The sequence below is a fragment of the Zootoca vivipara genome, chromosome 6 (genome assembly GCF_965207765.1).
Source record: "Zootoca vivipara chromosome 6, rZooViv2.hap1.1, whole genome shotgun sequence".
In the NCBI taxonomy this organism is placed as follows: domain Eukaryota; kingdom Metazoa; phylum Chordata; class Lepidosauria; order Squamata; family Lacertidae; genus Zootoca; species Zootoca vivipara.
The window spans coordinates 56,024,494-56,050,325 of NC_142589.1; the positions used below are offsets into that span (position 1 = coordinate 56,024,494).

The 25,832-nt window shown below is 46.2% G+C and overlaps 1 protein-coding gene across 6 annotated transcripts in view; it reads left to right on the plus strand.

Annotated features, from left to right (window-relative positions):
- Nucleotides 1-25,832, plus strand: part of COL16A1 (collagen type XVI alpha 1 chain) — a 129,851-nt gene that overhangs the window by 56,556 nt on the left and 47,463 nt on the right. For all 6 annotated transcript variants that reach the window (XM_035121180.3, XM_035121183.3, XM_035121185.3 and 3 more), the window contains exons 12-31: nt 1,019-1,081; nt 1,396-1,437; nt 1,557-1,601; nt 3,876-3,911; nt 5,293-5,355; nt 8,938-8,982; nt 9,068-9,163; nt 13,435-13,473; nt 13,604-13,648; nt 15,685-15,720; nt 16,351-16,464; nt 16,704-16,739; nt 17,862-17,897; nt 18,869-18,970; nt 19,456-19,500; nt 20,123-20,158; nt 21,631-21,684; nt 21,839-21,961; nt 22,368-22,403; nt 25,196-25,303. In XM_035121180.3, coding sequence (XP_034977071.3) covers nt 1,019-1,081; nt 1,396-1,437; nt 1,557-1,601; nt 3,876-3,911; nt 5,293-5,355; nt 8,938-8,982; nt 9,068-9,163; nt 13,435-13,473; nt 13,604-13,648; nt 15,685-15,720; nt 16,351-16,464; nt 16,704-16,739; nt 17,862-17,897; nt 18,869-18,970; nt 19,456-19,500; nt 20,123-20,158; nt 21,631-21,684; nt 21,839-21,961; nt 22,368-22,403; nt 25,196-25,303 — 1,200 coding nt within the window. The remainder of the gene's footprint in view (nt 1-1,018; nt 1,082-1,395; nt 1,438-1,556; nt 1,602-3,875; nt 3,912-5,292; nt 5,356-8,937; nt 8,983-9,067; nt 9,164-13,434; nt 13,474-13,603; nt 13,649-15,684; nt 15,721-16,350; nt 16,465-16,703; nt 16,740-17,861; nt 17,898-18,868; nt 18,971-19,455; nt 19,501-20,122; nt 20,159-21,630; nt 21,685-21,838; nt 21,962-22,367; nt 22,404-25,195; nt 25,304-25,832) is intronic.

Consider the following 25,832-nt stretch of genomic DNA (forward strand, 5'->3'; position numbering starts at 1 on the left):
CGGGTGGCGCTGTGGTCTAAACCACTGAGCCTAGGGCTTGCTGATCAGAAGGTTGGCAGTTCGAATCCCTGCAATGGGGTGAGCTCCCTTTTTTCGGTCCCAGCTCTTGCCCACCTAACAGTTCAAAAGCATGTCAAAGTGCAAGTAGATAAATAGGTACCACTCCGGTGGGAAGGTAAATGGTATTTCCGTGCACTGCTCTGGTTCGCCAGAAGTGGCTTTGTCATGCTGGCCACATGTCTGTGAACAAACACTGGCTCCCTCGCCCTATAGAGCAAGATGAGTACCACAACCCCAGAGTCATCCGTGACTGAACCTAACGGTCAGGGGTGCCTTTACCTTTTTAAGGGTGGCTAGAGTGTTCCTGCTGGCGCCTGAGGTTGTGTATACATTATATATTTGAAGCACACTGATTCCCCCCAAAGAATCCAGGGAATTGTAGTTTGAGAATCCTGGGAACCTCACAGAGATACAATTCTCAGCACCCTTAACAAACTACAGTACAATCCTTAGGATTCTTTGAGAGGTCATGTGTTTTAAATGGATAGACTTGTAAAGAAGGCAAATAACCACTGTTGTTAGACAAGCTGCTAAACCTGCTATTCATTTTCAGACTAGAGACCTGAAGCCAAGATTGGAGCTGATACTTATGTACACCTTGATCAACAGACTGGGGGAGAATTTCCTCCCGATGCCACCTGCCCATGCTGTTGCTGTCATCCTCTCTCTCTCTTTCTCATCCCCTCTCTATCTAAATCCCACCCACCTTTCGCTCCCTGCGAAGGGCAAGGATGACATTTACATCTGAAAGAGATAAATAAACTAGCATATGTGTTTGCATCCAGACATCAAGTGATGTCATGGTTTTGTATTGTGCGCTGCTCACATCCACAGCATGTGGGCTTCTGTGTTTGATTTGTGCGCTCCGGAAGTGTCTTCTGCCTAGAGCTTCTGTTTTCTTTTCAATGGCATGATGACAGTTCTTTTCTCAGGGAGCTCCTTCTCTCTTTTCGCACAGGGTGGGAAAGGCGAACGTGGACCACCAGGTGTCTATGGATCCAAAGGGGAGAAAGGTGATCGTGTAAGTACAGCATGGTTCCTCCTCACTCTGTCACATGAACTGACTCTTGGAACTTGGCTGACATGCTTTGGGGATCAACACTTTTACCATGTGGAAGAATTGGCATATCCAAATCCCAATGCCAAACCTTTGTTTGACATTACAGTATTATTATTATTATCTTAGTTATTGTTGTGTGCTTTGTGGTTTTGTTCTGTATTTTAAAGTATTTTTATGCTGTGAACTGCCCTGGGAACTTCAGGTGAAGGGTGATACACAAATTTAATCCAGGCTGACCCACCCACAAACCTGTAATGCTATTGTTAATTTTCCAGGGTGCTGACTGTGTCCGGATCTCACCTGAAGCCCCATTACAGGTGAGCTGCTGCCCAACCCTGGAGAAAGGTCATGCCTGTTTGGCTTCTCTCTTTTCTTCTTTGTCAAGTGTTGCTGTCCTACTAACTCCCTGCCTGTTTGTTCCTTATCTTTTCTGAAGTGTGCTGAAGGCCCACAAGGAGAGAAGGGAGATCAAGGAGAAAAGGTAAGCATGTGTGTACAGCAGGCTTTGCCAACTAGTGCCTTCCAGAAATTTTGGACTACAACTCCCATCAGCCCCTAGTGCCAAACTGTTTAGGGCTTTACACACCATTGGCTCTTGCACCACCCTCTTTTGCCTCTGACTCCTCCCACTCTTCACTCTGGCTCCACCCACTGTCAGCTTGCATCCCAGACTCTGCTCACTCTGATGCATTATGGTGGCCAGGGGGAGGGAGAAGGCTCCTGCTAGGACTGTGAAACTGATGAAAATGGGTGAGCTTTCCTGCCCAGGTATTTTTCAATGTCAAGTTGAAAAATATTTTGTATGAAATTTCTCTTCAGCCTTACCTGCAATAGATTAGCAGCAATCTTAAATGATTAGTTACCAATCTTAAATGACCCACTCCCTGCCTGTTCTTAATAAAACCCACTTGATCAGAATGTACTACCATTGTTATCACTGTGATATTTTGTTTTCTGCTTGCAGAGAATTGTTTAGTGTGGAAAACAATCTGGTCATGTGAGCCCCTCACTTGCAACCTGAAGGGTTGCAGCTCAGCCGCAGGTTTACCACCTCAGTAAGGATTAAGGGATGAGGTCAGAGAGACTATCCCCAGGGGCCCAAACTCTGATAGCCTGTCCTTGTTCATCATCTGGAGTTGGACAGAACTTTTTTAGACTGACCTTTGATGTCAAAGAATGCTGTGGGACCCAGAATCTTGCATATGCCTGCATCTTGCTTGCAGAGATTGGTCCACTCAGAGATTGGTCCACTCAGCGGCCTCTCCAGTCATTCTTCCAGGTTCTCTAGTTAATAAGCTCCACAGACATCCATGCATAGATGCATCAAGTTCAGTCCCTACTCCTTAGCCTTCTTGGTTTAGCCTGACCTTAGCAGGGCTGTGTCCATCGAATGTCACTTGAACTTGGCCCAAGTCACCCTACTCTGACCATTTGCTGACCAGCCACTTGTCTCTTTGCAATCTCCAGTTTGCTGTTTTGCAAAACATCTCTTCTTCTTTCCCACTTTGAAAGCTGCTGATTTGAATAAAGGCCAGTGTGTGCTGGGCCAAAGTTTATACTGTGAATGATAAATATTTAGGCATGGCGTCCTGTGGTCAGGCCTGTCATGACACTGTGTGTGTCTCTGTGTGTCTGTGCCTGGCCAGCTGCATCCTGCCCTGTCCACTTAATGCATTAACAAAAACCCAGAAATATAGTGGCACTATATATTTTGTCAGAGCCCAAGGACTTTTGCTTTGTATTTCAAATCGATATGAATAATTTAGCCTCTCTCACTTAAGAACTGCTGATGGCAAACCATTTTCCTCTCTGCCTGTTCCCTCTCTCATCTACCTTTGGCCTCCTCCATTCCCCCAGAATCCAACCTTCTTTTCCTTTTCTCTGCTGCCTTTTCAGGCCTCTGCCTCCTCTTTCCCTAGGCCCTTGCTGCTGCTTCACCTCTCTCTCTGAGATCAGAGCAATTCAACCAGTGGCAGCCAGAACCCATTCCTTATGTGACAGGTAGGCAGCTTAGATAATGGTTGACAGAGGCTTCATCACTTCCACTGCCACCATATCCCGTTTAGTGCATTACAGTAGCCCCTGTCTTGTTCTATAGGGGCTTGGGTCCCATGTAGAAAAGGGAAGCAATAAACAGAGCCCTTTCTGGCCTAAGCAGGCCAAGTCAGGACCTTGGACAGCTCCTAATGGGATGGGATGGGAAAGCTGTGGGAAATGTTGTCTCAGTAAAGGGGCAGAGAATAGATCCACACTACGCATTTAAAACATATTCAGTGCACAATTAAAGCACATGATTTCCCCCAAAGAATCCTGGGAACTGTAATTCATTCAGAGTGCTGGAAATGGTAGCTCCACACAGGTGTGGATCTGCCTTGAGCTACTTATTTGAGCTACCCAAGTTATTTATTTATTATTTCACACACACACCCCCGAATATCAACAGATGATCATGGAGTGGGTACAAATGAAGAAAAAAAATCAATTAAAACAGTACAGTCATTAAAACAAATAATATATAACAACAGTATACTTATTACTGGCTGAGCATGATGGGAGAGCTGTCATGGCCTCAGGCCGGGGTGGTGTAGAAAGGGATGCTAATAACTCCCCTCCCCCTCCAAATGACAGTTGTGAAAGTCCTTAGGCTTATAGGTGTGTGCTTATACAGTATGATGAAAACATCCCTCAGCATTTGGGATAGCATGGACTTAACAAATCTACACCACTAATAAATAATCCATTATGTTTCTAACAGGGACCTCCAGGATTGGCTGGAACAGTTGGACAAAAGGTAAGCACCCCGGCTTCAGAGAAGGAATAGCTGGCCCAAGAGAAGATGCTGAGCCCTTGAAAGTTGTTCTACCATGACAGAAGGTCCTGCTACAAGAACTTTATGTATTTGTCTTGTTTGTTTATTTCCTGTGTCTTGATGCTACCTTTCATCCAGAATCCTCCCAAATTTACAAGAACTCTCCAGGGAAGCTGTGATATTAGCTAGAAGAACTGAGGGCCTCTGTCTGGCTACAAGGACTGGATGTCAGGCAGGGAAGCAGGGGATGCCAGACTGTGGCAATAATGAGGATGGCCTAATAATAATAATAATAATAATAATAATAATAATAATAATAAGCCACTCTGGGCGGCTTCCAACAAAGATTAAAAATTAAAATGTCACACATTGAAACTTCCCTGTACATGGCTGCCTTCAGATGTCTTCTAAATGTCAGGTAGTTATTTATCTCTTTGACATCTAATGGGAGGGTGTTCCACAGGGGGGCACCACTACCAAGAAGGCCCTCTGTCTGGTTCCCTGTAACCTCACTTCTTGCCATGAGGGAACTGCCAGAAGGCGCTTGGCGCTGGACCTCAGTGTCCAGGCAGAATGATGGTTGTGGAGATGCTCCTTTAGGTATACTGGGCCAAGGTCATTTAGGGCTTTAAAGATCAGCACCAACACTTTGAATTGTGCTCGGAGACGTACTGGGAGCCAATGTAGGTCTTTCAGGACCGGTGTTATATGGTCTCGGCGGCTGTCCCCAGTCACCAGTCTAGCTGACGCATTCTGGATTAGTTGTAGTTTCTGGGTCACCTTCAAAGGTAGCCCCACATAGAGCTCATTGCTGTAGTCCAAGCGGGAGATAACTAGAGCATGCACCACTCTGCTGAGACAGTCCGCGGGGAGGTAGGGTCTCAGCCTGCGTACCAGATGGAGCTGGTAGACAGCTGCCCTGGATACAGAATTGACCTGCACCTCCATGGAGAGCTGTGAGTCCAAAATGACTCCCAGGCTGCACACCTGGTTCTTCAGGGGCACAGTTACCCCATTCAGGATCAGGGAGTCCTCCACACCAGCCTGCCCCCTGTACCCCAAGAATAGTACTTCTGACTTCTCAGGATTCAACCTTAATCCATTAACCACCATCCATCCTCCAACCGCCTCCAGGCACTCACACAGAACCTTCACTGCCTTCACTGGTTCCGATTTAAAAGAGAGGTAGAGTAGCCTTCCCCAACCTGGCACCCTCCAGATGTTTTGGACCACAGCACCCACATCATGGAAGTTGCAGTCAAAAGCATCTGGAGGGCACCAAGTTGGTGAAGGCTGTACTCGAGTGAGGCCAAGGCAGAAACTGAATTAATTGCTAAGACATGTCATCTGTTGTTTTCTTTAGGGGCAAAAGGGTGATAAGGGTGACTTTGGTCTTCAAGGAAAACCAGGAAGCCCAGGGCGTGATGTAAGTTGTGCAATTTTGATTCTCTCTCTTTTACACACACTCTCTCCTTCCAGCCCTCTTTCTCATTTTCTTCCTTCTCTGTACTTAGGATTGTACCCTGAATACCATGTATTTGGGGACCATTTCTGACTTTTCAGGGGTTAAGTGCACCAGAATTTGTCGCTGCCTTTTAGCATGGGTGCAGGATCAGCTTCCTTCATTTTTTTATTTTTAACTGTATTTTGGCACTACCTGCTCAGTTATTTTGCCATTTTGGGGTGTGTGTGTGAGATGACTGCCCTGATTACTCTTCCCCAAATGCCTAAGAACACCAAGGCATCTGGCTAATTTGGGGATTAAGAAAATAGCCCACAGGACAACCAAGAGCAAAGTCTTGTTCCTGCCATGTCATGAAAGAAAATTAAAAATAAGAAGTGCCCCCTACATGACAGCAAAGCCAATACACAAATATCCTGCAAAGAAAACAGTGAATTCCTCTCCTGTTCAGAGGCCTGAATTTACTTTCCCTGCCACAAGGATTGCTTGAGTGTTAACTTCGAGTGATTCTCCTCCCAGTTCTATTCCTCACAAATTAAGATCTGGAGAGTTCTGCACATGTGTTCGCTGTGTGGCTTTTTGGCTCCCTTGCCAGATTTGGGCAGGGTCTTCTTCACTTCTGTGGATCTGCCAGGAAGACCCTTACTTAGGCTATATACACCTTTAAACACAACAAGGTGGCCTTTGCATGTTACTGTACACACTAGGGATGTGGGTGGCGCTGTGGTCTAAACCACTGAGCTTCTTGGACTTGCTGATCAGAAGGTTGGCGGTTCGAATCTCCACGACGGGGTGAGCTCCCATTGCTCTGTCCCAGCTCCTGCCAACCTAGCAATTTGAAAGCACACCGGTGCAAGTGGTCTGCAGCAGGAAGGTAAACGGTGCTTCTGCGTGCTCTGGCACTCGTCATGGTCCTCTGTGCGCCAGTAGCAGTTTAGTCATGCTGGCCACATGACCCAGAAAACTGTGGACAAACGCCAGCTCCCTCGGCCTGAAAGTGAGATGAGCACCACAACCCCATAGTTGCCTTTGAATGGACTTAACCGTCCAGAGGTCCTTTACCTTTACCTTATTCATATTTAAACACAACAAGGTGGCCTTTGCATGTTACTGTACACACTAGCAAAGGAGTGAGGATGTCTTCACCTGATGCACACCACCTGTTTGGCAATGTGTGCCTGCAAACCCCACATCCCAACAGATGAAGCTGTCATCTGTGCATGTGCAATGACTGTCCCAAACACACACACCTCAGTGAATGTGGCTTAACATTACAAACACCGGGGGGGGGGGGTGCACTGAAGCCAGAGTAAATGGTAATGTGTACACAGCCATAGAGCTGCTCTACACGTGCATGGACATTACTTAATTGGAACTGGGGCAAATCTGTTCATTTTGGTGCCTTTATTTCTCATTGTTTCCCATCTCAAGTTCAGATGACCACATTTCTGCATAATTTTGTGGTGCTTTTTTATAAAAAAAAATGTGTCATGAAAATTTGTCAGCAGGTTAGCACACATGCAGAAAATTGTGCATGCAATTTCGCCTAATACACCATTTGTGTAAGCAAACTCCCCTAGTATTGATTATTATGCACACTCTCTGCTAATATATGCATTTCTGTATGCATTGTTTGGCTGAAGAACTGTATTACAAGATTTGTAGAAGTGTAAATTTTGAAGGATAGTTGCATTTTGGTTTGCATGTTGCCTCAGAAAGTGTTAATTAGATAGCTTCACAATAAAATGTGAAACGGGCCAACTTTCTTCCCATCCCTACTGTGAACAGAGCCCTGTGTGTGTGTGCTGCTTTGTTTGTTTGGGGAGGGTCATCCAGGGCCGTTGTAAGCATATATGGCGCCCTGGCACCGTGGTGCGAAGATCCCTCCGGCACCCCCCCCCCTGTTTTCCAGCGCGACTGTTGGGCGGGCGCAGCAGCACGGCGCCCCCTGGCAGCCCGGCGCCCTGGCGCATTGCGCCACCCAGCCTTGCCTTAGGGCCGGCCCTGGGGTCATCTGAAACTTCATCCTCTGGTGTGTCTGTGATGGCTCAGCCAATCACACGTGCAAGTTATTCATAGATGCTACATGTACATTTACATCACTGGCTGACTTATCTGTGTGACCCAAGCTTTGGTCTTCTCTAGCTGGCAGGAATCCTTCAAACAGTGAACAATGCCACTGGGAAGTTGTTCTTATGGTGCTGTTCAAATCTGAATCCTTCAGATGTAAAAAGAAGTTTATTACCCAAATAAACACCCTTGAGGTTAAAGAAAAATGTATGTGGAAGATTATTCATCAGTTCACTTAAACCAAAATAGCATTTAAGAGTTTTTATTTGACATCTCCCTGAAATTCTTCATTTGCTGCTTCCTCATATGAGTGCGTTCCTGCCTGGCAAAACTGAGATATGATGCTGGAAGCTGAGAAGTTGAAAACAAATGTTGCATTTCCCATCATTGCTGTGTCTCCCATCATCAAATCTCATTTACACCACATGGAGATGCGTTTCGAAGAATGAATGCTCATACTATTTCGGGTGACATTTCCCCGTTAACTCTGTTGTATCATTTCCCCCCGAACTATTATTGTCCATTCTAACTTCCTGGATCAGAAGAGTAGGGACTTTAGAAAGATTGCTCAGAATAGATACACCACACAGCACCTTGTCCTTCTCTTCATTGATTTCTCCTAGACTGAGCCAGGGTCATGGAGGAACATGACATAAGAGGAACCCTACTGAATCCATAGGGATAGGGGAGACTTCTTCACATTTTAATGCAATTCTAGACAGGCAAAAGCACCCAAGGAGAGTGCAAAGTATGGCCAGTGATGGGTGTTTCATTGGACGAGGGTGTGTGGCTGGGGAGGTGTGAGCTGAGAAGAATCCTAGAGAGACCTAGAGGACTGTATTTGCCCCCTAGACCTGAGGTTCTGCACCCTAGGATAGGGGTTGAAATATTGACCCCTGTGATTGGCCAGTAGTATAAAGCCAGTCAAAACCCCTGCAATGCAGGAACACACAGCTGTCCCATACGGAGATTGAACCTGCAACCTTGATGTTATCAGAACCATGCTCTAGCCAGCTGAGCTATCCAGGCTGGTATGTAGATCAGGGAGACTGTGCCCTTGAACTCTGCTTATGCTGCCTGCTTGGCTGGATGGAGGACAGAGGTAGAGGTAGGGGTGTGTGGGTGTGTGTGTGGGTGTGTGTGTGTGAGAGAGAGAGAGAGATACTGTACAAAGGGGGAAATTCACATTTGCTGTTCCATGCACTGCTGCATGTGGTCCCTGGAAGATTGTTTAAAAGAGAACAAGGCCCTCGCACTCAAAGGGAGTTCTGAAGTCTCAGAATATACCCTCCCCCAGAAGCTCCCTTGATTAAGCCCCACTCTCAGCCCATGAGGCCCTCCATTCATACCTGCAGGTATAGGGCGGTATGTAAATTTAATAAATAATTATTCAAGCTCTGAAGACTCTGACCATTTGACCCTGTTAAGTGGAAAGAAGCCCCACCCTCATGCATCCTGCCTTTTCTTCCTAACCAGGGCCGGCCTGGGGAGATTTGTGTGGTGGGACCCAAAGGCCAGAAGGTAAGATTATGCTTCTCTCGGGGGTGGGGACTGACTATTCTACTGATGAGCTTCTCACTAGTAACAACTGTGCCTGTCTTTTTAGGGCGACCCAGGGTTTGTGGGTCCTGAAGGTCTCGCTGGGGAACCAGGACCCCCAGGCCGGCCGGGTCCACCTGGAGTTGGCCTGCCAGGAAAACCAGTAAGACTTTCATTTCTGCCTGCCTTCCATTTCTGGCTCCTTCACTGCTTCAATCCCTTGTTAAATTTATGGCTCAGATAATCGCAATGACGTGCCAAACTAGGTATGCGGGTCTTTTGCCGGTGGGTGGAGACAAATCAGATTGGCACTGGCAGATGGGGGCATTCAACCCCTGCTGTCCCCAATTCCATTTTCCTGATCTAAACCACCCTCTTTCCAAAGCTGCTATATGCCATGTGGGTGCAATAGAAACATGTATGTTCTTCCCTGCAAGGCAAATGACGATTTGTGGAAGATAATTCGCCTCAGGGAAATGGGGGGGGGAGTTTAACACCACCTTCCCCAAACACTGTAACACTGTGTGATTTCCCAATTCACACACGCACCCATGTCCCAAATATCTGCTTTGAACTAGGGGGAAAGTAAGGTGCCCTGCCCTTGGGTCTCCTGCAGCATGCCCAGTTTGTCCCATGAAATGAAATGTCTCAGTTGGCTTTTACTTTTTGAGTACAACTTGTGATTAAAATTCCTTGTAGCCTGCTTGTGCGTGGGGAGGGGGACTGAGAAGAATTAGGCTCAGTGGTGGTGGTACTGATCACGAATTCCTGGTCTGAGCATGTGCTCAGAGGTACCCTGTTTGTTAATTCTTCCCATACCTACATCACTTGTCAGGCTACCTCTTGGGGCATCTGGTTGGCCTATGGAAACAGGATGCTGGAATAGGTGGCCCATTGGCCTGATCCAGCAACAGGTCTCTTACACTCTTACTGTAATGCACCTGACTCTGGTTGGTGGACCTCAGTGTTTTAGGTAAAAATGAAGTTGATCCTTCAGTCCAATAGATCCTGCCCTTAGGATATTTGGAGGCAACTCTCCTATCTCCCTTTAACCACCTCTTCTTCAGCCTATGCCTACTCAGCTCTTTCAACCATCCATCATAGAATTTGGTTCCAGACTCCTCAATATCCTCTAGACATGCTCTAGGCTTTCAATGTCCTCAAAATGTGGCACATGGAACTGGGCACAGAACTTCAAATGCAGCCCATCCAGTGGACCTATTAATTCTCAAGATTTGAACAACCTATTAGCTTTTTCAGCAGCTATATTGCACTGCTGGCTCATGTTTAGCCTGTAATAAACTAAGGTGCATAGACAGTGCTTATTTCTTTTTCTTTTTTTAAGGTGCTGGTACTCACCATGAAGTTGTTACAGAAAGTGCCACACTTTTTAACAACAACAAAAAAGATGTGCCGGTACTTTGTGCCCTTGAGTACCCCCTGGGAGGAAAGGCACTGCACGTACATTCTTTTTATATGTACCACTGCCAAACCAAGTCTCTCCCATTCTGTACATGTGCATTCTGATTCCTTGCACTTGAATCAAGGACTTTATATTTGCCTCTGTTGAATTTTCCTCTTATTGGTTTTAGCCAAATATTTCAGCTCATCAAGATCATTTTGAATCTTGATTCTATTTAGCTATCCCTCTTGGCTTTGCTTCATCTCCTCTGCACCCTTATTGAAATCATTCACAGGGCTTGGGACAGAGCCTTGTGGCACTTTTTTCAAGATCTCCTTCCTTAATGAATATTTGCTGGGCATGATAGCTCAACCAGCTGTGACTCCACCAAATAATAGTATCATCCAGCCCACATTGCACCATCTTGTCCACAAGCATATTATGAGAGACCTTGTCAAATGCTTTGCTGAAATCAAGACCTATTATGTCCATGGCATTCCCATGATCTACCTGACTTATAACTCTATCAAAAAACAAGGTAAGCTTGACCTGGTGTGGCTTATTCTTGATATACTTGTGGCAACTCTTAGCAATCCATACTTTCTATTCTAAATGCTCACAGACCAAACACTTAATAATCTGTTCTAGAATTTTGCCTAATGTCAGACAAATTGGTTTGTAGTTTTCTGGTTACTCCTTCCCATCCTCCCTTCCCCTCTTCTTGAAAGCAGGGACAACATTTGCCCATCTCAGGTCTCTTCTAGAACCTCACCTGTTCTCCAAGAATTATTAAAGGGCAATAGCATCTGATTCAGGCATAGGCAAACTCAGCTCTCCAGATGTTTTGGGACTACAACTCCCATGATCCCTAGCTAACTGGACCAGTGGTCAGGGATGATGGGAACTGTAGTCCCAAAACACCTGGAGGGCCAAGTTTGCCTATGCCTGATCTGATTAATTACTCCTTCAGGGTTTAAATTCATCTGACCCTGGAGACCTGAACTCATTGGAAGTAGCTTGGTGGTCTTTAACCACCTCCTGGACTACAAATCCCTCATAATCATTTCTTGTTTTTCTAAGTCAAACATAACCCCCCTTGAGCCAATACAAGAGTTGAATAGTTCCTCCTCTCTATCACCTGTTAACGCTTCACCCCACTTCCCCAACCAGCAAGCTCACTGCTTCCTAGTTCTTCTTTAAATTGTTCCAAATGTAACCAAGAAACCCCTTTGGTTGCTTATAGCACCCCTCACTAACCACAGGATTTTGTTAAGTTTTAAAAATACGTTTCCAGGCCTTATGGTTGTGGAGATAAATTAGGAAACATGTAAGCAATAGCGTCAGATGACATGAAGGGAGGCAGGTGATGCTGAGCAGGACTTCACAGGGATCCAGGAGAGAAGCTCTGATGTTCTGCTTTACCCCTTTATCCCTCTTTCTGACAAGCAGCAGATGATGAGGATGAGAATTACAGTACCATGCAAAGAAGAAAGGCTCTGCCCCAGGGAGCTTACATCTATCTTTTGATAGCAGAGGGCAGGTAACATCAGGAGACAAGGGAAGGGAATGGGCAAGGGAATGGCGAGGAACAGCAGAAGTTCAGGGAGAGTAAATGTGAGCAAATGCATTGACCCAAATCTAGGTTACATGTTTTATTATGCAAACAAAAATATGTGCGGGCTTTCAATTTGAACAATTAGGCGCAAAATTTGGAGCTCTTTTTAAAACTCGCACCGCCTGCAGTGTCGTGTGCAAACAAACCCTTTTAATGCCTTGCAGTTCCTCGTAAGCTGTTGGCCCAACCACAGCATCGCTCTGGTGATATTTTTCATTGTCTTTTGTGTTTGTTTTGGTTATTTTTCAAAAGTGCTTAAAAAAGAAAGAAAGGCATTTATAGAATTTTGGTCCTGTTCCAGCGCAGCCACTGGCAGCCAGGAGAAACATCGAGCAACAGCCAGTGGGTGTTGAGCCTAAACAATGTTCACAGCACTGACAGCTTTGTGAAAAGAATTGCTGAGAGGAGCTGCTTTTCAGGAATCTGAAATAGGGGCCTGGGGGAAGCCTGTATGCACAATCCATTCTTATCTTCCCCCAGATACCACCAGTGCCAGCCAGTGCCAGCCAGCCACCTCTACCCCCGGGAGTCCAGTCTCTCATATATTCTCAACCACTTAGGGTTCCATATCGGGTGGGGAACAATGGGTCCAGGCCTCTTTGCCTGGCCTTTGGGACTCATCCCAGGCAACACCCACCTCCCTGGCCACAGCTGCTTTCCCCTGCCCTCCCACCCACCTTCACCAGCCTTGCTCCATATCCCCCTTGGTTGTAATGTTCCTTTGAACTCTGATAATGCCTCTTGCTTGCCTGGATGGAGGATAGTGTGATCAGCTTGGGAAAGGGCAAGTACACAGATTCCCACCCTGTCAGCATAATTTAACAGCTCCATAACCAAGATAGAAGGAACGAAGCAAAGGTCAAACTCAGGTTAAATTAAATAGAAATATGCCAAATGTATACACGGTAACAAAGGGCACAAGTGTTTTGAAGACTGCAATGCAACTTCCCCTCTGTTATGTTTTTCATAGTCATGGGTTCAAAAGTTATACAGGATATGGGGTATGTAATGGGCAGAGCAGACCTTGGCCTTATTCACACTTACCTTTCCTTCTCGCTCCCCAGGCATGGCCTGTGCTCCACTTCCAGGCATCTTTTTTTTTCCTTCCCCAGAGCTATCTCTGCAAAAAAAAACCCTGCTCTTTAAAGGTCAATTGGAGCAAGGGGCAATCCACAGAAAGCCTGAATTGGTGTTAGCTCTGATTGGGCACTAAAGAGCTGGTTTGCATGGGGAAATTCCCGAGGCAAAAAACAAACAAAAACAAACTCTTAGATGCAGAGCTTTTAAGCATGGACCTGTGCCTAGAAAGAGAGAGTCAAGAAGTGGCAGAAGTGGCACATATTCTGGGTCCTGTTTGGGATAGCAATGACCTTGGTGGATCATTCAGCTTCTAAATACTGTTCTGCTTTCATTCTAGGGTGATCCCGGTGGCCCACCAGGTCCCAAAGGAGAGAAGGTAGGCATAACCATGCACATAGCTTTGAATAGCCCCAGTGATTATCATGTCCCAGTTTTTTTCTCTTGTCTGTGGCTACTGTGTCCAAACCGACTTACGTGGATCTTATTCTCCATTTCTCTATTTCCAGGGGGGCTCAGGACCTCCAGGGCCAGGCGGCTCAAGTGGAAAGCCAGTAAGTCCCTCCTTCAGTGAGTAAACCAGCAAAGCAAAGTGGGGAGGATCCACGAAATTGCAGCAGATCCCGGAACCCCAGTGATGGGAGCGCGGGCTGCCTTGCATATTTCTGTGCTCTTGACTAGGCTTTCTCCACCCAGGTCATGTGACCACTGAGTGACAGTCAGGGAAGCTGGGTGGGACCTTGCTTATTGGGCAGTTGCTGGGTTTATTTATGATATGTATATGATACTGATTTGTAACTCCTCTTGATTACGGAGCTGGAGACAAACCTGTGCCACCCGTGCACAAGCAGACTCAAGATAACTGTGGTAGGTGGGTGAAAAAATATCTCAGATGGCCCTATAATAACTCAAATTCCAAAGCAAGTGCAGTCCATTGTCCACAAACTGCAGGCTGGAAGGTGCTTTTGCCAAGCAAGACTGGCTTATGGCAGCCCTTAAGTGTATTTCACAATGAATGGTGGAGTTCAAGTTCCAAGTGGTTTACAACAAACTTGCAGTGTTGTCCAGAGGTATTAGGTCCCCCCACTGCTGGTTGGGGATTTGGCTAAAGTGCAGAGAGCAGCTTATAACTAACCCTGTCATTTTATCCATTGCTTGTATCGCTGCACTGCTGAGGATGAGCTGAGAGAGTAGCACACAAGACCCCTATGGTGTAGTTCACTGTTATATCCCTGTTGCAGGTAGGAGGAATGTGCTGAGACGGAGTAGCTCTTTGCAAACCAGAGGTGGAGCTATCCCCCAGGTCAATTCATGCACTGGCGTGCATGGAGAGGGCTCAGGCTTTATGGACTTGCATGCAAAATGTCCAAAAGGCTACAATAAGCCAATACATTTTGGATGTGAAGATTCAAATCAGAGCAGAACCACCTGCCTTTGATGCCGATTCCGCAGGCTCAAGCAACGCACGTGTGCCAGGAATGTACTGCAGCATTCTGTTGCGGCGCTCCAGTTGGCATTAAGTGTCACACTTTAACAATGACATAAAGGGAGAATAAACAATGCAGCTGTTGGGAATGAAGTCATGCCTCGTTCCACGCCCAGCCCTTGCTCCCTAAAGGCTGCTTAGATTGTTAAAAGTCTATCACTGCTCAACAGCTGAGGTTTCTGCCAGTGGGGGAAGACTGGTGGGAAACAGCAAAGCCAGAGGAGTTGTGGGAAGACTTTGAGGGCCATTCAAAAGACAGGTGGAGTGTCTGTGTGGAATGGGATCGTAAAGGCGAAATAAATCATTTTTGTGACAATGACTATAGGGATGGGGAAGAAATTCGGTTCAGTTTGCATTTAAGGGCAAACCTACATAATTCACACTTCCTGAAATAATAGGCAAACTGAAACATAGCCATCCTTTGCCCATTGATCTGACAATCAGCATGCCCCCCTATAGTCCTGCTATATGGGAACAGGGCAGCACAACTTAATGTGGCAAGCAGAACTATCTGTCCATGCCTGTGCTGGCATCTCTATTACCTTGGCAATGGACAAGGCATCACCAACTCCTCTGCAGCGGGTGGAGTAGATGGGGCGGCCTCTAATGACTTCAGAGATGGATACTGTGCATGAGCTGTGCTCTGGGGTGACTGATGGGGAGATGGGGTAGGAAAACCCCTCCCCGCCCACAGTAGGTCCTTCCCCATGATCTTCCTCCCCAGGTGGCTCATCAAGCTCCCCAGACTCTGGCATGATCTGTGCCTACCCACTGGGCCAGTTCCCAGGATCATCCACAGCCAACTCTTCTCCACCTATGCCCAGCCAGGTCCCTCACTGGGGGGCCCATGACATCATCAATTACTTGGCAGGAATTCCACTGAAGTTCCCTAGGATTGATTTCCAGATACACATGAATAAGTTTAGGCTGCAGATTTCCTGATCTGCAAACACATTAACTTTCACTAGTACCTGGTCTCGCAGGAGTTTGTTTATATATTTCATAAAATGTATATACTGTACCACTTAAGTGTAGAAAAACCTCAACGCAGTGTACAAAAAAGGAGTTGCATCACAAACGGAAACCTTCCTTCTTTCTCTGCAGGGAAAACCCGGGGTCCCAGGCCTGAAAGGAGACAAGGTGAGTAGAAGGAAGGCAGGATCAAGGCAAAGCCTGTGCATTCTCTGGTTTCAGAGAAGGGCATGAGGATCCTGAACCCCAAGCTCCATTATCGCCACATCTAATAATGAACCTAACCTGCCCTTCCCATAGGGTCCCAGGTCAGGTTATAGCAATACACTATACAGCTGTAACAACAGATAAAACAGTTACAATTACATATAAAAAAGCAAAACTTTTCCAACCAGAGCAGGATTAATAAACAGCAAAAGAGGTGGGTGTCTGAAGGCAAAATGCTTAAGCTGTAAAAGACTAGGGTAAAGAGGCTTATCTTCAGGAATATAGCAAAAGCTGTACGGTGAGACGCAACAGGCACCATTGTGGGGAAGGAGTTCCACAGTTATATCCCTCTAATTTGCTCTGCCCTCTATTCCACCCCCCCCCAGCTCCCAAAAACCACATGCCTGAACAAGAGGATCTAACCATGTTTTGTCTCAGGAATAATTCATCTTAATGCCTTTTGTTTAAATAATTTTCTTTCCGTTTTGGGGAAGGAGGCAATGGAGACCTTTTTCCTTTGGCCCTGCTGCCTTTGTTTTGTCTTCCTTTAGTTCAAATCTTCTTCACAGCATCTTGAATGTCTCTCAACAGGGGGACCCATGTGAAGTCTGCCCCACTATCCCTGACGGGAACAATGCAGTCAGCCTCCCTGGGAAACCGGGGCCCAAAGGGGAACCTGGACCTCCAGGGAAACCAGGCAAATCGGTGAGTCCCAGGGCACTGGGTGAAGGATTTATCCCTTGAGGGTGTTACAGACAAGGAGATCCCTGCATTGCAAGGGGTTGGACTAAATGACCCTTGGAGGTACCTTCCAACTTCACAGTTCTATGATTCTAAGGAGCAAAGGTGTTTGGTTGGTGGGGCAATTGCTGCGTTATAGGGCCCTGGAATTCTAAGCTCTTCCTTTGGTCTCCCCCTCCCCCCCCCCCGCCTTTCTCTTTCAGGACAAGCCTGGCCCTCCAGGACTCAAAGGCAGCAGGGTAGGTTTCGGATTCACTTTCTGTGAGATTAAGAGCAGAGCAAGGGGAAGGCCCAAGTCAGAGCACATGCTTTACCTGTAGAAAGCCTTGTGTCGAATCCTTTGCATCTCTGGTTTAAAAAAGGATCAGGTGACACAAAGGACCATCTCCCTCATATCCCAGAGAGTCCCTGCCAGACCAGCACGGGGCTTTGACCCAATTACAGGTAGTTTGCTATGTCCATCAAGATGGCCTGTAACCAACAAGAACAGGTATCCCTTGACCCAGAAGCTTAGATGTTGTGATGAACTAATCTCACCTACAGCCTTTGGGCATGAATCTTTCCCTGACAGGTGTGGCGGCTTTCCCTGCAGTTCCCTCCTCTAGACAGAGTGAACTGGATGATGGCACACAGCCTAACTGCCCCACCTGGCATCCTTCAGGTCAGTGTTCTTCAACCTTAGGTCTCCAGATGTTGCTGACTTACAGCTGCCATTGTTCCCAGACAGCTTAGCCAATGGCCAGGGATGGTGGAGGCTGTAGACCAACAACATCTGGAGACACAAAGTTGAAGGGCACTGTCTCACTTCACTGGTTCAAGAATTGTGACAGATTTCTGAATTTGTTACCTATTAAAATGCATATTCATTCATTTTTTAAAAAAAACACTCTTCAAATTAAAGCCGAAATGGCACAAAGCAGACCTACAAATGAGTGCATGGGAAGTTGATGTGACCCAGGATACACCAATTCTGTGGAGGAATCAAGTGAGGGCCAGTTGATGTGGCCCATTGTGGTCTGTTGAGACTGTGAGCTGTGTGGATCCAGAAGCACTTTTGAACAGAGGTTGGGTGGGCATCTGCCAGGGATTCTTTAGCTGTGGTTCCTGCATTGCAGGGGGTTGGACCAGATGACCCTTGGAGGGCCCCTTCCAACTCTACAATTCTGTGATTCTGTAACATGTTCCTGGTTTGCCTAAACTGAAGCAACCATTGATGGGGTACAGCAGGTGTGTCTCTTGCTGATGCCCTCTCAGCACCACCAACAGCACCCAGGCTCAGATGCCTCACCCAGTTGCTGGTGGCATGAACTTTTCCATTGCCTTCTGATTCTTTCCTCTCCCTTTTTTTTATCATTCTTCAGGGGGACCCTGGGATCAATGGAATTAAAGGGGAGAAGGTATGTGGCCATTTCCTTTTCATATGATCTCTAGCCCCTATTTTTGCTTTGGTTCAATAGGGGTCACACTCACACTGTGGGGGGGAGAGAAGAGTTGTGCACATAAGCCCCACCACAAATGTCCTCATGTGTGCTCTCTCCCACCGCTTAGTCCCCAACCTTCCCCATGATGTACAAGGAAAATTTGCACAGGGATTCTACTTGGCGTTCAATTGAATTGGGATTATGTGATTGCGGATTCTGATAAAGCACAGTCCTTGATCATGAGATGCATTCGAGTGAATGTGAGTGGAATTCCTAGGGCAGGCCTTCTTCTTTTAATCCTGGGCTTGTCCAAAGTTCTCTGTAGCCTTTGGGGAGCACTTGCACACATCTCTGCTTTAGTTGTGATTAGTAGCAAGGGCTTAGACTGAAAGCAATCTTCAACTAACAGCATCTTTTGCATGCCTGCAGATTCTCATTTTAGCTTGCAAACTGCAGAACCCCTTAGGGAAATACTGCTTCATTTGTAAAAAAAACAAAAAAAAAACAGGGAGTGCTTTGAGTTGGGTGAATTTTGTATTCTGAACAAGGTGATGATGAAGTTTTGCTGATGAAAAGGAACAGGTTTTACACAACTCCTCCATCTCGTTGCCTTTAGCCAGTTGTTTCTCACCGCAGGTGGCTAGGCATGTGGTTGTTTACAAGACTGCTGGACACCTTTGTGCAAATTATTTCAGACACGCACACGAAACTTACTGCAAAGTCAATTTTGTACTTCATGTAAACAAGGAAACCCATGCATTTTAGGCTTACTGAAATCTACCCATCTATGTCTGTCCCAAACCAGCAGTTTTCCCACAGTGCAGGCAGTTGGGGTGGGGGAACAGGCTTGTACCATATCCTGCAATCTGTATCACCATTTGCATTGTACTGATATGAAATGAGCTATTCCTCGCTCATACCAAGGATTGTGCTTCTTCTTCTTTAAGGGAGATCAGTGTCAGTCATGCAGCCCTGCAGCTCTGCAGCTTCAGAAAGAAGCACCCAAAGGAGAACCAGGACCTCCAGGAATTGGCCTGCCTGGCCTTCCCGTAAGTATAGGGTCATCGTGCCTCTTGCCTTTAGTGTAGGGCACAGCAAGGACTTATGCGAAGAACAAGGGTGAAGTGAGTGCCAGTACTGAAGTGAGAATATGAAAGAACACAAGGGTTTCTAGTCCTCATGATGATAGAAAAGCACGTGCAATCCCCTGGGCAGTTTCTGCGAGCAGGCAAGTCTACACAGTACAAACCCATTTAATCCTCTTCAGCCTGTGGAACTCTAGTTCTGAGAAGCATTCTTGATGATCTCACAGAACGGCAGTCCTCAGGGTTTGATGGGATGTTGTGGCAGTTTCAAAGCTGGTTTCGAAGCTGTTTGGATTGGTTGTACGGATAGAATGTTCAAAATGAGAGCAGGTCTGAGTGTTCTAATCTTAAGGTACTATCCTGGCTAAAACCACATCCAGAACTTTTCCTGGTTCTGCCAACTCCTTCACTGAAATTATTCTTCTTATTTTTCTTTTATTTGCTTTCAGGGCAAAGATGGCCTTCCGGGGCTGTCTGGACTCAAAGGAGAAAAGGTAAGAGCAAATTTTCAGGAGAAAGTCAGAGGGCTGGTTCCAAGTATCTTCCTTAATCTCTGTACTAGGTAAAGGTAAAGGGACCCCTGACCATTAGGTCCAGTCGTGACCGACTCTGGGGTTGCGCGCTCATCTCGCATTATTGGCCGAGGGAGCCGGCGTATAGCTTCCAGGTCATGTGGCCAGCATGACAAAGCCGCTTCTGACAAACCAGAGCAGCACATGGAAACGCCGTTTACCTTCCCGCTATAGCGGTTCCTATTTATCTACTTGCATTTTGATGTGCTTTCGAACTGCTAGGTTGGCAGGAGAATCTCTGTACTACTGCAAGTGAAATTAGCCATAACCTGAGGGTGAATCCAGTGATTTTTATCACAGGGTAATAATACCTCTGTAAAGATGCATGGTGCCTTCTGCTCGCTCGCTGTGTGTGTCCAGGCCACATACAGTTTGTAAATTTTATAAATAAATAAATATACAAGAGGTGAAACAAGAAGATCCTCCTTATGTCAGATTCCTCTGAGCAGCAGTTTTCTTGTTTCAAGATCATTTGTAGATCATTTAAGCATTGTTGCAGCCATTTTCTGTCTTCAGCAACTCACCTGTTCCTCTTTGTACCTAGGGAGATACTGGAGCTGTAGGACCTGCAGGCAAAGCTGTGAGTATGAGAAAGTTCTGCAAGTTTAGAGTGTGTTGGTTGCCCTCTGGGAGCTGGCTTTTGTGATCTGAACAGCATTAGAAGATATGAAAACAAGAACAAAGTCAGATAATAAAGGGATTTGGGAGAGTTAATAAGTCACTGTCGCTCAGGGAAAAAACCAGATACGTAACAAACACAAAAACGAAATAAAAAAAATTCCTTCCAGTAGCACCTTAGAGACCAACTAAGTTTGTTATTGGTATGAGCTTTCGTGTGCATGCACACTTCTTCAGATACTACAGGCTACCTACCTGTAAACACAAAAACAGTAATACAGAGTTGCAAAACCACAGGATGAAAAAAGAGCAAACCAGGGTAACCAAACATCCAGTTCTTTAATATGAAATATGAAACTCTATGCAATTTTCTTTGTATTAGTCTTTTACTTTGCTTGCTAGACAGTCTAGTGCAGCATTTCTCAACCGCTGTTCTGCAGCACACTAGTGTGCCGCGAGACACTGGCTGGTGTGCCGCGACGTGCGATGACGAGAAGGGCTATTTGCATTGTCAAGTGCCTGGCGGCCGCCAATGTAAAACACTGACCCGCCGGAAAGGAAGCCGGCCGGGTCACGACGCGGGGCGAGCGCAGCTCTCAACAGCCACCACCACGGGAGGGTGGTTTTAGACAAACTTAAAGAAGCTGGCTGGATGAGCTCAACCTGAAACTTGCTGAGCAAAGGATTGTGCTGGCAGAGAAATCAGCGGCTTGTGAAGTCTTATTACAGGAGATTGCAACCAACACAGCAATTGGCAAGTGTTTCTTACAGTCATAATTATATAGTCAATATAGGGCGGCACAGAGTTAATTTTTTTAACTTTTTTAATGGTGGTGTGCCTCGTGATTTTTTTCATGGAACAAGTGTGCCTTGGCCCAAAAAAGGTTGAGAAACACTGGTCTAGTGAATTGTCCCCTAGCATAGTTTCTAGACCTCAAGATTTTTATTGAATCAAGCTCAAAATCTTCAGTTCATGCTTGAAGAGAAACTGCGTACTGCTCTTCAGGACATTATGATGCTTCCAAATTAACTCTAATGAATGTTAATAATAATAATAATAATAATAATAATAATAATAATTTTATTTATACCACACCCATCTGGCTGGGTTTCCCCAGCCACTCTGTGCGGCTTCCAACATTAAAATTAAAAAAAAATAAAATACATTAAAACATCAGTCATTAAAAACTTCCCTAAACAGGGCTGCCTTCAGATGTCTTCTAAACATCAGATAGTTGTTTATTTCTTTGGGTGGGCATTCCACAGGGTAGGCACCTGAGAATGGTAATGCCGAGAATGGTAATGCCATGATGTATTGTATCTCTACCACAAGGAATGCTCCAAATCTAGGAAAGGACCCCACCCCCAACCTTTACTCTCATTGTGTGCTTATGCTCAAAGCTCAGCAGATTCTCACTCCTCCTGTAATTCTAGGGAGCCCGAGGGTCCAAAGGGGACACTGGAGATTCAGGAGTCAAAGGCGAAAAGGTGAGCAAATTGGTATCAAAGCATGAAAATGGTTGTGTAACCTGTTCAGATAAGTGAGCTATTCATCTTGCTCACAATCTGTGGGCCTCTCCTCTTTTATTCATGTCCCCTGTTTTGCCTTCTTGTATCACAATTCATTTTCTCTCCCCTGTAGGGAGCACCTTGTACCGAGTGCCCTGCCTCTCTGGAAGGTCGGGAGGCCATGGTTTCCATTCCAGGGCCTCCAGGAGAGAAGGGTGAGCCAGGGCTTCCCGGTACTGGGCTTCCTGGAAAACCAGTAAGTGACCCTTGGTGTGCACCTCCATTGGAGAGGAGTGGGGGGGGTGACAATAGAGCTAGAGGGAAGGTGGTTCCCATAGGCGAAATAAAAAGTTGCATTGCAGGGGTTTGGACTAGACGACCCTTCCAACTCTATAATTCTGTGATACCTGGGGCAGGTAAAAAGGTTTGGTGAGTCTATGGCATAGTACGTTCCTCTTAAATTAGACAAACTGGTACAGAAGCTCAGTGTAGAAGATAAACAGGGGTGAGAATTGGGAACCAATTTCTAGTGGGCTTCTCTTATTAGGCTGCCTGGAAGACTTGATTTGTTGGAAAGACTGTCTTTGTAGCAGGATCCAAGGGGCCAGTGAAGTTTGAGCAGAAAAGCTTTTTCTCTTATATTGCTTGCTGTACTTTTTCAGGGAAAACCTGGGGAATCTGGAACGAAAGGTCAGAAGGTAAGAAAAGTCTGCCTGCTGGAGTGCTTCTTTGTGAGATTACATAACCCAAGGGGGTTGGTGGCCAGAGCTGGCTTCGGAAAGGGGTGAGGAGGTGTGGTATTTTCACGCTCCTTGAGACAAAACCAGAGGCACAGGAAATGCATCTCTAGGGAGCAAATATATTCTCATTATATTTACACAGTATAATTGGAAAAGCAAGCTACAAACAAAGTACTGTGATCTATAAGAAGTTGCAAAAGACTGGAAGGAAACACAAAAATCAAATATGCATGCGGTGCAATAGGAGGAATGTCAACACCCGCAGTCCAACACGGGTGTAAAACTGCTAAAAATCTCATCAATGCAAATGAATCCCTTCTGTGCCAAATTGTGCCAGTTCCCGAAGGGGCCCATAGAAGTTCAGTTCCTTGCTTCTACACGTAATAAGGCTTCAGGTACTGGGGTTGGAAATACCCCTGTCTCAGTACTTGTAGAACCATTTGCCAGTCAGCGTAGAGCAGTGGTGAGGAATCTTCAGCCTATGGGCCTAATTAGGACCACCGGGTCTCTCCATTTGGCCCACAATGTTGTTTTGATCAAGCCATGCTCAGCTGTCCTACACCTGACAACCGATGTGGGGCTAAAAGCCCCATGCACAGTGCTTTGGGAACTCCAATGATCAGGTGATTGTCAGAACTCTTGTAGACAGTGCTATGCAAAAACGGCTCGTCTGATGTCATTGTGACATCGGATGATTGACAGGTGGGTGGCCCCACCTATTTGTCAGGCATGGCCTGCAGGGGTGTGGGAAAGGTAAGGATCCATCCTGCTGGCTGGATCCAGTCCCCTTTCCTTCCCCCTGCCCCTCCTCCAGGTGCAGAAGACAATACATGGACAAATTGTGTGGCTTGGTATAAGGCAGCTTCATGGACTAGATTGACTTGGGAGTTATGTGGGTTACAGGTGTAAAGCTTTGCAAGGAGGACAGGGTCATATGTTCAACAGCATGAGAGACAGCTTCCCCCAAGTGTGGCCGTGTAGAGTGGCCAAGAGGCAAAGGAACGTATGGCTGGTGTTGGGTTTTTTTTGGGGGGGGGGTGATTAAAAGAATTGTTTAGAAGAAGTAATTTCATCAAGTGCAGGTTGCCAGGCAGGGCCAAGAGAAGCAGCACCATTTGAAATCGATTTTACACAACTCTTAAAGGTACAGTCTACCCTAGGCTAGAGTGTTGTAACCACCAGTAAGCATCACCGCAGGAGAAAAGTGTGTCACGGCTGCTGTTGCCTTCCCACAGCCACTAGAGGGAGGTGCACACCCCTTTCCCTAGCAACCACATTTAGGGGGGCTGTCACCACGCAGCCTTTAGGTTGCCTGGCAACCTTGTATTAGAATTCTTAATGCTTTAACGTCGGTTCCAGCAGGTGTTAGGAAGGTTAAAAATGAAATGAAGAGACCCTATTTGGGTGCTACGTATTTGTGATCCCTTACAACCACCAGCAGAAAACCACAGCCTCCATGTTTCCTAACAACCACTGCTCACAAAGCCCAGTCCTATCTCTACAGGCTACTTCAACACAGGAACATAGGAAGCTGCCTTATACTGAGTCAGTTCATTGGCCTATCTAGCTCAGCACTGTCTGCACTGACTGGAAGCAGCTCTCCAGGGTTCCAGGCAGGGGACATTCCCAGCCCTACTTGGGGATGTCACTGGGGACAGAACCTGTGTGCTTTTGTGGGCAGAGCAGGTGCACTACCACTGAACTATGGCACAAAAGAATAGCAGATTATTGTTATATTTATATCCTGCATTTCCTCCAATTATCTCTCACCTCGCCCTCAGTATTATCTTCCCAACGAGCCTGTGTGGTAGGTTAAGTTGAGAGACAATGACTGACTCAATATTATCTGCACAACAGCCCTTTGAAGTAAGTTAGGCTGAGAGGCAGAGACTTGCACCTGGGCACTCGGTATATTTTGATGCTGAATGGACATTTGAACCTGGGTCTACCCCACAGTTCTCGTCTGTCCCATAAGCCACTACATCCCACTGGCTCTTGTAGTGTTGTGCCACAGATACCAGAGTACTCACAAAGAGCAGCAGATTTTTACTTCATAAACAAGCAATGGGACCATTGTTTTGTGTGATTTCTACTGCATAAACAAGGCAGATTTTGGTGTAGCCTTGGAAGTCCTAGCAAAGAAGCTAGAGAATTCCTCTTCCCCCTCCCAAAAGAAACCCTTTCTGCCCACTGCTTTTGGGTGCCCCTGAGTTTCAGTACATGGTTCAAGTGGGCCTATGATAACAGCCACTCCAGTCTGTATCCCTTGTTTCTATGATGCTGTGCCAAGACAATGGGCTGCCTTTTGAAGATGGTTCAGAAACTGCAGGAAGTGAAGATTTCAGCAACCAGATGATTGACTGGGACCTGGTGGTCTGGGAATATACCACCAATTCTGGCCAAACTGTGCTGGCGGCAGATTGCCATTTCCTCCAGCATGAGTTTCCCCAGGGAAATGCAGCAGGGAAAAGAAAAAATCCCCACTCAGACACAGATCTGGAAATCCCTGGCCTGTGCCTAAAAAGCATGGCACAGTGTGGATGAGCTCTGTATTGAAATCAGCATCTTTCAGACCCTCTCCACTTTAGTATATAACCTTTACTATTATTATTTGGATCTGAACTGTGCCTTGAGGTTGGGTTAAAAAAAAAACAGGGAGGGTGAGAGGTCTAGTTTGTCATTTTTTTATCTTTTTGATATGTTGTAAAAATAAATAAGAACAAGTATGTATAAAAATCTATCCTGTCTAGGGTGCTTCTGGAAGCCCAGGCGATCCTGGCATACCAGGCACAGCAGGTTTGCCTGGTCTTTCTGGTGAACCTGGAGTCAGAGGTCCGTCAGGAGCTAAAGGTGAAAAGGTGAGTAAGCCCCTTGTTGGGGTACAACCACCATGCGGCCAGGAGGGACCTAATGTTTTTGGAACAGTGTGTGTGTGTGCACCTGTGCAAATAACCAAACTCCCCCCAGGGTGAGATTTCTCTCCTGTACAGTGGAACCTTGACTCTCAAACTTAATCCATTTTGGAAGTCTGTTCAACTCCTGAAATGTTTGAAAACCAAGGCACAGCTTCCGACTGGCGCAGGTGCCCCGGAAACAATAGCCGACAGCTCTATCGGACGTTCAGCTTCCAAAAAACGTTTGAACACTTACTTCTGAGTTTTCGGCGTTTGGGAGCTGATTTGTTTGTCAACTAAGCCGTTCGAGAACCAGGTTTCCACTGTATTGCTCTGTCAAGCAGTAGGAGTATTTTACTACACTTGCAATCCTGTAGTAAAATTGCCATCTGCAAACAAGGCACTGAGTGAGTGGGAGAACGGTAAAAATAATGGTTGTTATTGCCATTACCTCCCCCCCCCGCCCCCGCTCTCACCAATGCCCTGGAGCAAT